Here is a 15,689-nt window from a genome sequence, read left to right on the forward strand (position 1 = left end):
GATGTAATAAATTAAATATCTATTCTTCTCTTTTTAAAGTGTTTTTAGGAAAGCTATTTTTTTCTTCTTTGAAAAACATTGAGTTAAATTTTTAATACCAATATATTTTTGATATTATTACATACTACTATTATTTTAACATATAATATATCAAGGTGGTGCGATAATATATAAAATCTTAATTGTTTCATCATATCATTCTGGTCCTTATTTTATAGTTAGAAAATGTTTCATTTCTAATGTGGCATCCTTGCCGTGTAAATAACTCAAGTCTTAATATGTGCATGATTTTTAGTGTTTTTATTTTATCAATTTATCCAACATAATAAGTTCTGATATTAGTTTACATCGTGATTTTCATGGTTATGAGGGAAAATTAACCAGAATATTATTTGTGTTGCTATGTAACTTATTATTATTACAGCCTCCGAGAGCATATGATTGCATATTTTAGATAAACAATAATGGTCAACTGTGCAGTCTTTTATATACCATTAAAAATGGAAGATAATCTTTTAGAAATTTAATATCTCACAATTTTTTTCTCAATTACTTATCTAACTTCCATCATGTCTTTAAGAGGAAGCTCTAACTACCATATAGTTTTATGATTTGAATTGGTTGTTTATACTCTCTTCTTCAAGAATTGTTGATTTGGTTTAGGCTATAAATTTTTTCTTATTAGTCCATTCTATTACGTTGTGCCGTATAAGTCCGAATAGAAAGCAAAACTCCGAGTATAATAATTTTATTGAATTTCCCACACAAAAATAACGAATAATTTTGTTTCAAAATTTACTATTACAACCAAAAAAATATATTAAAAACAAAAAATAAAATAGTGAATAATTTTGTAATATTTCGCTTCCCTTTTATAGGGAAGCGCATAAAATACAATCTCATTATGATTTAACAAAACTTAATTTCGATATCTAAAAATAAAATAAAACAAAATATTAAAATACGGTCTAATAATGAACCTGCACAATTTATTTATGAATGTTCACGCAATAAATATCATCAAATATGTCACTCATTTATGACACATTCTATAAAACATTGTCTAAAATGGGAACAGAGAGTTATATTAGTTTCATGACCTTTTGTCAATGTAACTTGCTAAGAATTATATAGTCTTTTTCCCATTATCAATTGAGGCATATGTATGAATTAATTAACCTTTTTTATCATTTGCAATTCTTTAGACGCAAAATTTTTTTATATCAGCAATCGAAAATATTTTATACTGTAATAAATAGATTTTGTATTAAAAAATATTATTTTTAGAATTGTTTTGATTATTTAAATGCTAGATTATTTTGTATGCAAAATATAATAAATGACAAAATATTGAATTCTGAATAATTGTTTAAAGTTGGAAAATTATAAAAAAGTACAAAATATTAATATAAAACCCGACCGAAGGTCAGGCAAAGGCGAGCCGAAGGCTCACAAAATGAGGGGTAAAGGGGGCGAAGCCTCCATAAAATTTTTATTAGTTGAGCCCCCTAAGATTGTAGAGGCTAGCGACGCCCCTGATGTAAACCCTTTCGATTTTTGCTAGTAATCAGCTATTACTATATATTTTTCCACTTTAATTATTTTTAAAAAATTAGACATTCCACATAAATAACATCAATAAAACATTTCAAATTAGTGTTGTTAAACGCTCGATATTAAAAAATGGCTAACTTAACATTTTATCCAGAGAAATTACGCAAGTTTAATGATTTCACTGATAGGTGACAAAAAGGACTAACGAAATTTCGAGGTTTAGGCAATATTTTTCTAAAATATTGAATTCACTTTTATTAAAAATAGGCTCAAATCGAGCCATTTATTCATATAGAAATAATAAAAATAAAATTATAACAAAAAACAAAATAACTTTGAACAAAGAAAAATGATTACTTTAGCCAATCACAAATACCACTCCAAATATATCGCGATATAATTTTAATACAAAAATAAATATCAAGATGACCCATGATATGAACAATTATTTATTTAAAACAATTATTCGATTTGAAAATATGAATCAAATACAAATAATGCAAATATTCGATACTCTGGGTTTTTTTACAATATTACAAACTTGTTCTATAAAATATATTATAATGATTTTATTTATAACGCCAATCATATTATATCTTTTTTATTAAGATAAATAATAAGATTAAATGTTTTAATTAAATTAAACAGTTAAATATAAAGATACTAATCATTCCTAGCGAGTTTCAGCACCTTAAAAATATTCTTTTATTAAATTCGTTAAATTTTACTGGACTTATGAAAATACTGTAAATATTTGAATTTTTTTACAAATATTTGCATAAGTAAACTTTTCAGGGCTCGAAATGTTATACAATTTGTGACTCCCACATGAATATTTAAAAAAAAGATTTAATGAAATCAAGATTTGATATATTAAAAGACATATATTTTTGGATCTGGTTGATATAATGTTCTAAAATTCCCATTATAATAAAATTTAGAGCATAAATAAAATTTAATGTTTATTTTAAAGAGAATTGTTAAAAAAAATCGGGACTAAAATACGCGTTCTCGGAAATTACGCGCTCTCTATCAAAAAAGCTAAATTTAAATAATATTGTTATAGAATAGCATTTAGCTTTACAAGATGATTTAGAAAATGTTTTTTTTAAATTTAAAAAAAATATAATGTAATAAAATTTTTAAAAAATAATTTTTTTTACATGACTAAAATAAGCGCACCTACACGTTCTCAAAAAATATGCATTATTTATAAAAAATGAACGTAGAATCATAAATAGCTCATTAAGAGAATTCATAAAATGTTAATACTAAATTTTAAAATATTTTATAACTTAGTGGACTTTAAATAAACACATATTTTTTTTTGAGTAAACTATGCGCTCTCGGTAAATTATGCTTTTTTTAAAAAAAATGAACGCAGAATCTTATTTAGTTCATTAAAAGGATTTAGTGCTTTTGGAAAAACATTTTTTTCCTCTTTTTGACTAAGTTACAAGCTACTAAACGCTCTCGGTAAATATACCCTATTTTTAAAAAAATGCAGAATCATGTTTAGCTTGTCAATAAGATTCAGAAAATGGCAATATTCATTTTTTTTTTAAAAATTTAAATTATCGAAAAAAATTTTTTTTGACTAAAATACGCGCTCTAAGTAAATATACACTATTTTAAAAAATATGAAGAATCTAGCTTAGCCCTTCGAGGAGATTCAGAAAATGCTTTTTTTAAATTTTAATTATCAAAAAAAAAATATCTGTTCTAAAATACGCGCTCTCAGTAAATATACGCTATCATATTCCGATAATATAGAAAATGGTATTTACAAATATCAAAAAAACACTTATTGGGCTACTAAAATACGCATCCCCGAATACGCGCTCTCGGTAAATATAAGCTATCTTTAAAAATGAATGCAGAATCATGTTTAGCTCTTCGAATTCAGGAAATGTAGAATTTATTTAATTTTATTTAAATTTTAATTCTCAAAAAAATAATATTTTTGACTAAAATACGCGTTCTTGGTAAATAAAGGTTATTTATGCAGAATCATGTTCAGCTTATCAACGGGATCTAGTCATTGTAATTAATATTTTTCAATCATGCTATAAATCCATCCAAACTTTCGTTATATGTGTACTAAGTTTTTAAAAAATAGAATCCCAAACTTATTTGAAGCATATCTAGCATATATATTTTCAGAATATTTTGAGTAGCTTATAATATTTTTTTTTAAATCTTAACAATATTTATCTCAATTTTCTCAAAGAAAACTCATTAAAAAATTATAGTTAATATAAGCCTCGCTTGTCAATCCGATAGTTTTGAGTTCGAATCCAGTAAGTACTAATTTTCTTAAGACAACTTTGTGGTTCCATCTTAGGGAGGTGATATATGATAGATTGGATCCAGTAATAAAATATATTTAAAAAATGGAAGTTATTTTTTAAAAAATAATTGCAATATGCTTAATAGTATTACAACCTTTTAATAAAAGCCTTCTATTAATAAAGATTTTAAAACACAACTTTTATTTAAACATCCGGTTATATAAATTATAGCTTTATTATGAGTTACTTTGTGAATCATTACTAATTACCATATATTCTCTATATTCTAATAAAACATAAGTTATACATTTTGATATAAATTTTTAAACAAAGATACACTAATAAAATATCGGCAATTATTATATGCTAAAATAGCTACAGCAAATTTTAAAATAGATACAATATAAAATAGGTTCTGCTTTATTCCGGTTTTAGGATTAAATTCCAAACTTTGTTTTTAACTAAGAAATGTAAAAATTTAATTAATAGTGTATTTTGAAATATATATTTATAAAAAAAATATATTCGATTATAGAATTTTATCTTAGTACATTTACTAAGAGTGCGTATTTAAGACAAAAAAAACAAATACTACCATTTTCTGAATCTCCTCGATGAGCTAAACATGATTCTGCAATGAATACTACATTTTCTGAATCTCCTTAAAGAGCTATACAATGCTGCTTTTATTTTTAAAAAATAGCATATATTTACCAAGAGCGTGTAATTTAGTCAAAAACAAAGAAAAAAAGTGGTTTTTTTTCAAAAAAGTTACAAAAATTTATAAATTTAATTTTAATATTTTCTAAATCCTTTTAATGAGCTAAATAAGATTCTGCGTTCATTTTTTTTAAAAAATCGTATTTTTACCTAGAGCGTGTAGTTTAGTCAAAAAAAAAGTTTTTTCAAGTCCACTAAGTTATAAAAAATTTTAAAATCTAATATTATCATTATCTGAATTCTTTTAATGAGCTAAACATGATTCTGAGTTCATATTTTATAAATAGTGCATATTTATTGAGTGCGCTTATGAGAGCGCATATTTTAATCATGTCAAAAAATTATTTTTTAAAATTTTATTATGTTACCTTTTTTTTAAATTAAAAAAAAACATTTTCTAAATCATGCTAAATACGATTCTATATTAATTTAAATTTCGCTTCTTTGATAGAGAGCGCGTATTTTAATCAACCCCCAAAAATCGTTTTTTTGTTGATTTATCATGAAATAATCTAATATTTTGTTGTTTATTATATCCATTTATTTGGCACAACATTTGTTATTTAGTTGGAAAAAAATGTTAAAATGTGTCTGGTCCTAAAACTCTGGTAGTGTTGTTAAACGGCTCATTTTGAGCCGATTTTTAAAAACGGCTAACTCAATATTTTAGTCAGAAAAATATTGACTAAGCCTCAAGATTTCGATAATATATGCTTAGACATTTGTTCCGTCTATAAACAAAATCTTCAGGTTTGTGTATATTTTTCTGGATGAAATATTGAGTTAGCCGTTTTTAAAAATCGGCCGATTAACAACACTAAACTCGGGTTGGGATAGACCCAATCCTAAGGTTTGCATTAGGACACATTCAGTCCATTTAAAACAGCCCCAATAATAGTTGATTAGGATTTGTCCTGGATGCATCCACCTAGTGTTTAAACGACTTATTTTGAGCCGATTTTTAAAAACGGCTAACTCAATATTTTAGCCAAAGAAATATTTTTTAAAGCTCCAGATTTCGCTATTAGATGTCTAGACCTTTGTGCCATCTATGAGCAAAATCTTCAGGCTTGAGTAATATTTTTCTGTATAAAATATTGAGTTAGCCGTTTTTAAAAATTGGCTCAAATCAAGCCGTTTAACACTACATCCACTACAATAAGGAAACTAGAATGAATACTGTTCTTTAGGTCTGTGCCAACATTAATGATATGGTTATAAATGAGCATATCTCAGAATTGCCACAAGAGAAGCATAAAATTTGAATGCATAACTATTTTAAAATGTTAATAAATATTTTTTTTTAATTTATCAAACAAAATTTTTTTATAAAATGTTAGCAATAGAAAAAAAAATAAGTCTAATGTTGTGGGTTGATTTTCAACAATTTTTTGCCAATCCAATCAAATTCTTGATAGGCCAATTTTGATGCCTCCATATAATTATTTTGCTCTAAAACAAGTTTTAATGTTATATTGGTATTTCAGAATGTTTCTGCATAAAAAGTATCTAGATATGCCAACTTTTATAAATAGGTCATTTTAATATTGGCACAGCCCTATTGTTTTATATCCTACTTTTAAGTTCCATCTATCTAAGATTTTACTGATGTACTTGCACTGTCTATTTAGCATTTGCCAATGTTAATTTAGTCTGGTACATATCATTCTCTAAAAAAAAATTTAATCCATTTTTATTGTTTAAATTTCACTTTATCTAAATTATAACAATTTAATGCTTTAAAATTTATACAAAAAATATTTCAATGTTTATATTATTCTTTAATTTGTGCGTCAATGTCAGGTATATGGTCTTTTAATTTTGTCCATTGATCCAAAGATAATGATATGCCTTAACATTATTTTTTAAATGATATATTATAATAGTAAATCAAATACTTTTGTATATAATATAACCACAATTCATAAAATTAACCTTTTTTCCCAGGTTTCATTTCCCCTGCATCATTTGTATAATATTCTCTTATATTCACCATTGATTTACCTTTCCATTCCGATACACTGATATATCTCATCCTACCTAGCTACAATAAATTTTTTAAAAAAATATTATTTTATTTTTTAAATAAAATACTTATAATTTCAAATAATTCCTAAAATAAATTAATATTATATAAAATAATGACTATTTATAATAATATGTAGATATATCTCAATGATATTTTTATAGCAAATTGTAATACCTGCATTAATGAATTATCCTTTTTTTCCTTTGTTGGAATTTTCGTCTTAGTGTTTTCTATCTTTCCCTTCTTTTTAACAGGTTCTATCTAAGAATATTGTATAAATTTAAATATTTTATTCAAAACTTTACATCATCAGGTCCAGAGTCGGAATCGGTTGTAGAAGGCATTTGAAATTAATAGGATTTTACAAGTTATTATATAAAAGTAACAGACGCCTAATATTGATTTTGACAGGTTTCGAATAAATGATATTATTTGTTTTGATTACAGAAACTATTAAAATTCTCTTATAACCATTCCTTTATATTTCATTCTCAGGACTAAAGAAATGAGGTGTGACTATTAAACAAAGCGTTATAAATAATTTTTTCTAATGGTTTTTTTCTAACTTAATGAATCAATCAATCGCCGTTTGAAATTTGAGATGCTACACAGGATAGTTAAGTTGTTATGGTAAAAATATAAAATTCTTATATATTTATATATTTGTCAGCAAAAGTTCTATCGTATCAATCAACATGCCTAAAAAATTTTCAATTACTCTACGCGTGTCTAATTTAATGGAGTTTTTTGATATCCCAGAAAATTGGGATAAAACTGATATCAAACATGGTTTTATAACTCATATTTTATGCATAAATTATCATGATAGTTAAGGCAAATCTTGGCTCAAAGAAGATTTAAGAATTAAAAGCAATCAAGATCTTCATAAATTATGGTTTTTATTACTTTATCTTTATAATAAAGTTTTTTTTATAGGTTTATTTTATATAAAGAGAAAAATATGTTACTTACTATGCAATCTGAATGTAAAAGAATAAATAAATTATTTGCAAGCCCAGAAAGGATAGATAAAGTAATTGTTGTATTGGTAATAATTTTTAAATTATTTTAAAGGTAGAAGAAAGTATGGCCAATTTGGAAAATGTTGTTCAGGAAAGAAATAATAGTTTAAGCCAATTAGAAAAAGGCACCAAGATTGATAGGGAAGGAAAAGTATTATGGCATCCATTAGGTATCAAAGTTTACAGAGAAGCTAATGAATGGCCCATACCATTTGAAATTAATTCTGAGGAAAAAGCAAAAAATTATAAAGAATATATGATTCCCAATGATGAGGTCATTCCCTTTTGGAGAGAATTAAGGGAAAAACATCGTACTATTAGATGGCGTTCTTGGCAAAGGAATCGAAAATTAAAAATGGAAGAACATAAATTGTTACAAGAATCAAGGACTACATTAAAAACAAGGATATTGAAAAAATAAATATTTATAATAGATCTATATCAAATTCACATGTATGTCTAAACAAGTATTATATATTATGTATATTGGAAGTTTATAATGATAAATATTGTTATTTCTTCCTATTTTGTTTAGTAGACTTTTTTCTTCTTAATTTTATTTTATATCAAAATATCTCTGATCTGAAAATATAGAGCCCTACAAATTTTAAGTCTGAACCCAGCACAAGATTTTAATTAAAAATCTAAATTAGATGAATTTTCTGAAGTAAAAAGCTGCATCCCCTTAAAAAATAGGTGTAACATAATATTAATCACTTTTAGAAATAGTTTTGCTAGATAAATTATGTCCAAATAATAATTTTCTTAAGAGTTAATAAATAAAGTATAACAGCTCCTAATTATTAGTGAAAATCATGTACTTGGTCCCCAGAAAAAGACTAGTCTTTTTATTATTTTGGTTATTTTAAAAATAATTTTATTCTTGCCTAATTTGATTCTTGTTTTATCATCTTATTAAATATAAAAGTATTTTGACATGAATGATATAATAAATAATACAAATATTCAATCGAAATGTATAATTCTTTTTTGAAATAATTTTTGTTTTCGTTACAATATAAAAATAAACTAAAAAAGAAAAACAATATAAAATTAAATTAGTATACAAAAAAAATTGGTTAAATTATATGATTTGAATAGTTAGGGAAACTTAAATAATAAAAGACTGGAACATTGTCTCGACAGTATAATTAAGAAAAAACAATATGGACCATGGTCCTCTGAAAAAAGACCAGTCCATCAACTGGTTTTGCCTAAAACCAATATGACTTGACATTGAATTTCACTAACATCATATTTTAAATAGCTTTTAAATGAAGATATAAGAAAATCTTTTTTCACAAAAAAAAACCTTTTTGAAAAAATGGATGGGATAGAAGTCATATATTTAAAACTCTTTAAATAGTGAAGTTTGATAATGAAGATCTTTGAAAATTAAAGAATTAGAGCCTGAATTTAATCTTTCAAATTTTATTAAAATAATCTATTTTATTTTGTATATAATTATAATGATTAAATTACCTTATGCATGATCATTCTACGATTTTTATTTCTACAATCTGTGCTTATTGCTTTAATAAAAAAATTATAGAAATCTTCATCTGGGTTAATTTTCCATGACATATATCTGGATTTTAAGAAACTGGACCAGGTACAAGTTTTTATGGGCCAAGCAAAAACTGGGCCTGGTTTTAAAATTTTGCCATTTACAGACCTCTAGTGTGGGTTAGAGAAAATTTTTCGATCTGAGTACGTGTATAATTTTTAAAAAACTATGGACTGGCCAGCTAGCGGGTTAAATTTTTAAAAACATGTACCAGGTAGATTTGGTCTAAATACCAACCCAGATCCCGAATTTGCATATTATTCACCTATATAGGTGCCTCAGAAATCTTCTATACAATTCCTTGTTTCCTAATTTAATTTGATCCACACTTAACATAATATTCTTCCTCAATAAATTTCCAATGCCTGAATATGGAAAATACCCCCACCAATAAGTCATGGTGTATCACGTAATTAGTGTCAAGTATTTTTGAGCTGCGACGCGCATTTCCAGAAAACATCGGGCATGCTTTGGCGCGATACGTGTATTACGGAAAATTAAATTTAATAAACTAAATTTTTTATTAATTTTAAAATGTAATATCTTTGTAAATGAAAACAATATCATTTCTTACACATTTTTAAACAAAAGGGTATTTTTTTTTCACTGAATAAACTAGAATATAGGCCTATTTTTTTATAAAATTTAAGAACTTTCACAAATTTATCAAAAATAGTCTGGCCTAGTATAAATGGAAAATCGGAGATTTGCGAGGGCCTATATGATTGTTATGTGTATAATTTCCATTCTCCAGGCCCATTATAATTTTTTGTAAATTTGCCCGCCAGATCTCTGATTCAAGTAATATAGACAAAATATATTATATAGTTTTTTTAACTATTAACGTTTAATAATCAAACTTGGTTAACTATACCTTTAGAAGTATCCATTTCGATACAAATACATCATCAATTATATTGGATACGTTACATAACATCTATACATTTTTTATAATAATTTCTTCATAATCAGCTAATTCATCTATATTAAAAACCAATATATATTGTAAAAAAAATATAAATTAATATAAATACTAATTATTTTTAGATTTTAACAATATAATAATTGAGTTTTTATCAAAGAGACATCTACTATCAGTTAAAATTTTAGTAATGCTGAATGTTTAACTGGTGCGTTGGTGGAAATGATAGTGTTTTAATTTATAATTGTTTAATATTCGAAAAATTATTAAAAATCTTTATTCTTTTTGCTAAGAAATTTATCAAGAATATGTTTTTTATATAGATTATTTTTAGGGCTGTGCCGATCCACAAATTTTTTACTGATCCGATTTTACTAAAAGCCTAATCCGATATATAAATTAATAATTATTTACCATCTATCTTTGGATAAACATCATAAAAATATCAATATTTTTTTTTAATTAAAAATCATCTAACTTTTACGAATGATCAAGTCTATTTTATTCTTCAAAAGTTAATAATATCAGTAGAAATATTTGCAATGTTTATGGGGTGTAAGTAGTATTGTTAAACAACTCCATTTACTGATTTTTAGAATAGGATTAAATCAGGATTTTCGCCAAATATTATTGCCTAAGATTAGGAATTTCGCTAATAGAAGTCAAAATTTTCTGGCAGCTGTGGGCAAAATCGATAAACTTGTACTTTTACACAAAATATTGAATTAAACGTTTTTAAAAATTGACTAATTTAACTATTTTTTAAACTTACAACTTATAAATTGTATTTTAGTTCTTTTCATTAATTTATTATTATGAAATTCTTAATAAAATAAAATTATATATAATAAAATCATAAAATATCCAAAAATAATAAAATATATCGGCCCGATCCAATATTTTTTGGAAAGGCTAAATATCGATGCTGATACGATCTGATATTTAATATCACCACAGTCGCTGTAATATTTCCATCATATATTTGTTAATTTAATATTTATTAAGATAAAATGTAAAATATCTCGGATTAATTTAATCAAATAAATAATATAAATATGTTTTTTATTGAAAAATAAATTATCAATACAAAAAAAATTGATGTAAAATATTTTCAAAAATCTCTTCAATACACAAAAATATATCGGATAAATATCTATTCAGCATCTCAATACTTTAAAAACGCATATAATTTATTTGAAAAAAATTTCATGGAGGCATACTCCAAATTTTTTGCATGCTTCCATCTCCCTGTATATTTTTAATATAAAGGACATCGATTTGGTTTTTTGAATATAATACTCCAATGATCGATTCTATTATATCTAATATTCTCTGATACTTTGTATACAAATTTGTAATGATAAAAAATTTCAGTATTCTACAGGATAAGATAATATTTTTTTCAAAAAAGAGAGAATTGGGGATATTGTGAATTTAAAACATTTTTATCCAAATTTATATTTAGTGGTTTGTTTTCAATGACATAATCTATTTCATCATTATAAACTCATTCTGCATCTGATTCAAGCTCCATGTTTGCCTGAGTTTAACTACCAACAAAGAGATCATCTCTTATAGAACCTTATATCCTCACTATTATTTTCATCACTAAAAGGCTCAAAATAATTTGATGTTTATTAATCAATTCTCTAATATTATTAACAATTCTTTAATTATTTAGTTAAGAAATATATATGTTATAAAATATACAATAATTTTGTGATATTTACTGTAAATCTATTAATATAAAATTTATTAATTATTATAAAATTTATATATTATTGAAAGAAATTTGTTAAATAATAGAGATTATACCTTTTTGGTGAAAATTTTATATTAACATTTTTTTAATATCATTTCAAAGTTACATTTTTTTGATATCAATTTGTATTTAAATTTAATCGCTGAAAATTTTATATTAACATTTTAACGTTACATTTTTTTTAATATCACTTTGTATTTCAAATATTGGTTATTTTTTTATTGTTAAAAGATATAAAAAGAAAAATTGTTTTTGGTTACAAGTAGTGTTGTTAAACGGCTCGTTTTTAGCCGATTTTTAAAAACGGCTAACTTATTATTCCATCCATAAAAATATGCAAACCTGAAGATTTTGCTCATAGAAGCAACAAAGGTCTAGACATATATAAACGAAATCTCGAGGCTTAGACATAATTTTTCTGGCTAATATATTGAGTTAGCCGTTTTAAAAAATCGGCTCAAAACGAGCCGTTTAACAACACTAGTTACAACGGTTAATAAAAAAATGTAATTTATAATAAAAATAAAATGTAATTTATGATAATAAAATAAAATTATGTCTTATAGAGTCTAAAAACATCATGGTATTAATATTCAATAGAGGATCCTATATAAATATTTCATGTAGGCCAAATTATGTCCGAACTTTGCGATGGATGCTTTGAACAATTCCACATATATGACTGAATTCGTCAAGCTGGATTTCCCTAGATTTAGTAGCGATGACAGCGCCTACATATAGAAATTGCAGAATTTCTCCGACACCAGCAAGACCTCCAACGGAGAAAAGGCCGCGATGTTTCTCCGAAGTCATCAAGATGACGAATTCAATAACATTGGAGCAATTTGCACGGCGGCAGACTTCCAGGACCCAATCGCTCTGCTTGGCTAATTCAAGCTACAACATCCGTCGAAGACTGAGAACGCCAAACTCTCATTATTTTATGCTGCCACTCAAGGCAAGGATGAAACGTTCTCGGCTTGGGTCACACGCGTAGACTCAATAAAGAATGCAAATTCAATGACATTCAGCGCATTATTGAGAAAGTGAGAGTTGCTTCGAATTCCAAAAATGTCAGGAAAGCGGCCAGGAGCAGACATTTACAATCTAGGTCTAGACGCCATGAGAGCAAAGTGACATCAAGGGTTAGATGAAAGATGATGTCATTCATTTGACTGAATCACCTGGAGTACAAGAGGTTAATCACATGGGCAGAGTCAAAAATAGCTACGTAACCACAAAACCCATTCAGGACTCTCGTGCACATGGTAAATCTCTTATCAAGCAACACCAGTTCATCAATGACTATCGACACGGACAACATTTCGATGAACGTTACGATATACGTTGCGACTAATGCCGCGACAAACGATTTGATGAACGTTACGACAACGGCCGCGACAAACGAATTTACGGACAGCACGGCAACTTCCACGACATTCGTTTTGAACATAGTTACGATAATTGTCACTATAACAGCAACCGTTTCGACAATCGCAACGATAACTACTACGACGATCGCTACAACAATAGCGGGTACAACGTCCATGGCAATCACCACGACTATCATTGTGCTCATCATCAAAGCCCTGATTGACGGGATGACTGCTATAGAGGTGACAAATTGTGGTCAGCACAGACACAATCCTCAAAATATTAATGGTTTTCCGAAATATTCGTCTAGGCCCACAAAAATGACAATAATACTTACAACAGATCTTCTCATTACAAAGATCATGATTGTCAATTGAATACGAACCATGCTATGAACATCAAAGTAATCGATTATGACGACGACCTAAACACAGTCCTTAGAGAATATAATCTTCAGAACCTTGAAGTGTGCAATCTGGGGTTCTACGATACCAGATATAACGCGTACAACGTAACGGTGAGCATCAACAACATACCCACGTTGAAGCAAGTTGACACCGGTACTAGGTATACTATACTTCTGAAGCTGACAGCTAAGACTGTAGGCATAACCACGATACGTAAGACGGATATGAAACTCACTGGTTATGACGGCAGCGCCATCAAGATATTAGGTCTTGCCAGTGTGAAAGTTAAGTATGAAGGAAACTCACATGCACTGGAGGCTATTGTAGTGGAATGTGATAAAGTTCCCCTGCTAGGACGTATGTGGTTACACGCTTTCAATAACATACCAAAATCATTCGTAGTGGGTAATGTAGAGAATGATCTTGAGAAGGTAATCTTGACAACAAAAAAGACCTTGACTCAACTTACTCCTACAAACCCAAAATGTTCAGACAAGAGAAAATTCACTTGAAGCTCGATGCCGTGACTAAGATCATATCTTCAAGGAGAGTTCCATATGCCAGGGTTGATGCGATGACTCGTGAATTGGACGGCTGGCTGAAGGACAACATAAACCTTGTTCGAAAAAAATCTAGATGTCCGATGCACAAGCGATCCGATTGGGAAATAGCTAAGGGCTGCCTTTACCTTACCAAGCCATCGTTCGGTTGAAAAGAAGACTGAACCATGAACATGGGTGGCGTATTGCGTGGCGATCATGAACGTCAATAGCGTTACCACTCAACTTATCCAAGGAAATCATAAGCCGAATTTCTTTGGAGGGTGGAATGTTAAATAATAGAAATTATACCTTTTCGGTGAAATTTTTATTAACATTTTTTTTATATCATTTAATGTTACATTTTTTTTTATATCAATTTGTATTTAAATTTAATAGGTAAAAATTTTATATTAACATTTTTTTATATCATTTTAACGTTACATTTTTTTTAAATATCAATTTGTATTTAAATTTAATCGGTGAAAATTTTATATTAACATTTTTTTGTATCATTTTTACGTTACATTTTTTTTAATATCAATTTGTATTTCACATAATTGGTTATTTTTTTATTGTTAAAACAAAGATATAAAAAGAAAAATTGTTTTTGGTTAAAACGGTTAATAAAAAAATGTAATTTATAATAAAAATAAAATGTAATTTATGATAATAAAATAAAATTCTGTCTAAATACATCATGATATTAATATTCAATAGAGGATCCTATATAAATATTTCACAAAAAAGAATTGGTAACAATCGTTATAATAATAGACAAATTAGTATATATATCGAGGCATTATAAATATAATTTATTACTAGCTTATTTCTTTAGGAGAATATGATTAACTCTGTCCTTAGCCCCAGTATAACATTTTTTGCTCTAGATTTTTTATAATATTTCAGCCTTGATATCCACTGGCTCAAATAAAAAGAAACATATAAAGGTCATTCTTAATATATCAAATAATTAAGCTTTTGAATTAACAATAATAAAATAGAAATATGAATTTAGATTAAATTTTGATAAAGATAAAATTGACAAGGATAGGAATAAATCTTATGAAGATGATCTTATAAAATTTTTTGTAAATAAAGATCATTTTTTATTATTTTTAATAAATACCCCCATTTAAAATTTTTATTGATTAAATATAATACAGCCTCTACCTATCCTTTTTCCCTGTTGGACATTTCAGCGAAACTACGCTATGGCTGATGCTCAGCACTAAGCGTTCTTGTTATTCTGATCAAAATATTTGTTAAAGATATATAAGAAATTATTACGAAAAGAACTAATCTTGTTATATGTTATTATTATATAATTTATTTCTATTTCTATTGGAATAAATACAATTAAAAACAAAATTTATATATATTTATTATTTTTATAACGCGTTACTTTTTTTGAATGGTAAATAATTCGTTCTTCACAAGGTAACTATTAATGGTAACGCGTTCTCTTACTTGATAAATAGCACTAAGCCCTCTAGCGTCAG

The 15,689-nt window shown here is 26.5% G+C and overlaps 2 protein-coding genes across 2 annotated transcripts; one reads left to right on the forward strand and one right to left on the reverse strand.

The window, feature by feature from the left end:
* Positions 1-6,260: 6,260 nt before the first annotated feature.
* LOC135926181 (activated RNA polymerase II transcriptional coactivator p15-like) lies at positions 6,261-7,057 on the reverse strand. Its single transcript, XM_065461934.1, has 4 exons — positions 6,900-7,057; positions 6,769-6,855; positions 6,501-6,609; positions 6,261-6,416 (listed from the first exon to the last, which is right to left on the reverse strand). The coding sequence occupies exons 1-4, from the start codon at positions 6,936-6,938 to the stop codon at positions 6,340-6,342; spliced, it is 312 nt and encodes a 103-aa protein (XP_065318006.1). The 5' UTR covers positions 6,939-7,057; the 3' UTR covers positions 6,261-6,339.
* A 39-nt stretch (positions 7,058-7,096) lies between these two features.
* LOC135926180 (large ribosomal subunit protein uL29m-like) lies at positions 7,097-8,218 on the forward strand. Its single transcript, XM_065461932.1, has 5 exons — positions 7,097-7,224; positions 7,265-7,383; positions 7,429-7,489; positions 7,531-7,627; positions 7,669-8,218. Exons 1-5 carry the CDS (start codon positions 7,196-7,198, stop codon positions 8,035-8,037), a joined length of 675 nt encoding a protein of 224 aa, XP_065318004.1. The 5' UTR covers positions 7,097-7,195; the 3' UTR covers positions 8,038-8,218.
* Positions 8,219-15,689: the final 7,471 nt, after the last annotated feature.

Source organism: Gordionus sp. m RMFG-2023, chromosome 3, assembly GCF_954871325.1.
Source record: "Gordionus sp. m RMFG-2023 chromosome 3, tfGorSpeb1-WG-v2, whole genome shotgun sequence".
Lineage (NCBI taxonomy): Eukaryota > Metazoa > Nematomorpha > Gordioida > Chordodea > Parachordodidae > Gordionus > Gordionus sp. m RMFG-2023.

Bases quoted from the DNA above. Each gene is read 5' to 3' on its own strand.
- LOC135926180 (XM_065461932.1), top strand. From the start codon at position 7,196: ATGCTACACAGGATAGTTAAGTTGTTATG. The intron at 7,225-7,264 runs GTAAAAATATAA...TATATTTGTCAG, and splicing joins AGGATAGTTAAGTTGTTATG to CAAAAGTTCTATCGTATCAA. The intron at 7,490-7,530 runs GTTTTTATTACT...TTTTTTTTATAG, and splicing joins CAAGATCTTCATAAATTATG to GTTTATTTTATATAAAGAGA.
- LOC135926181 (XM_065461934.1), bottom strand. From the start codon at position 6,938: ATGCCTTCTACAACCGATTCCGACTCTGGACCTGATGAT. The intron at 6,856-6,899 runs GTAAAGTTTTGA...CAATATTCTTAG, and splicing joins CCGACTCTGGACCTGATGAT to ATAGAACCTGTTAAAAAGAA. The intron at 6,610-6,768 runs GTATTACAATTT...AATTTATTGTAG, and splicing joins AGGATAATTCATTAATGCAG to CTAGGTAGGATGAGATATAT.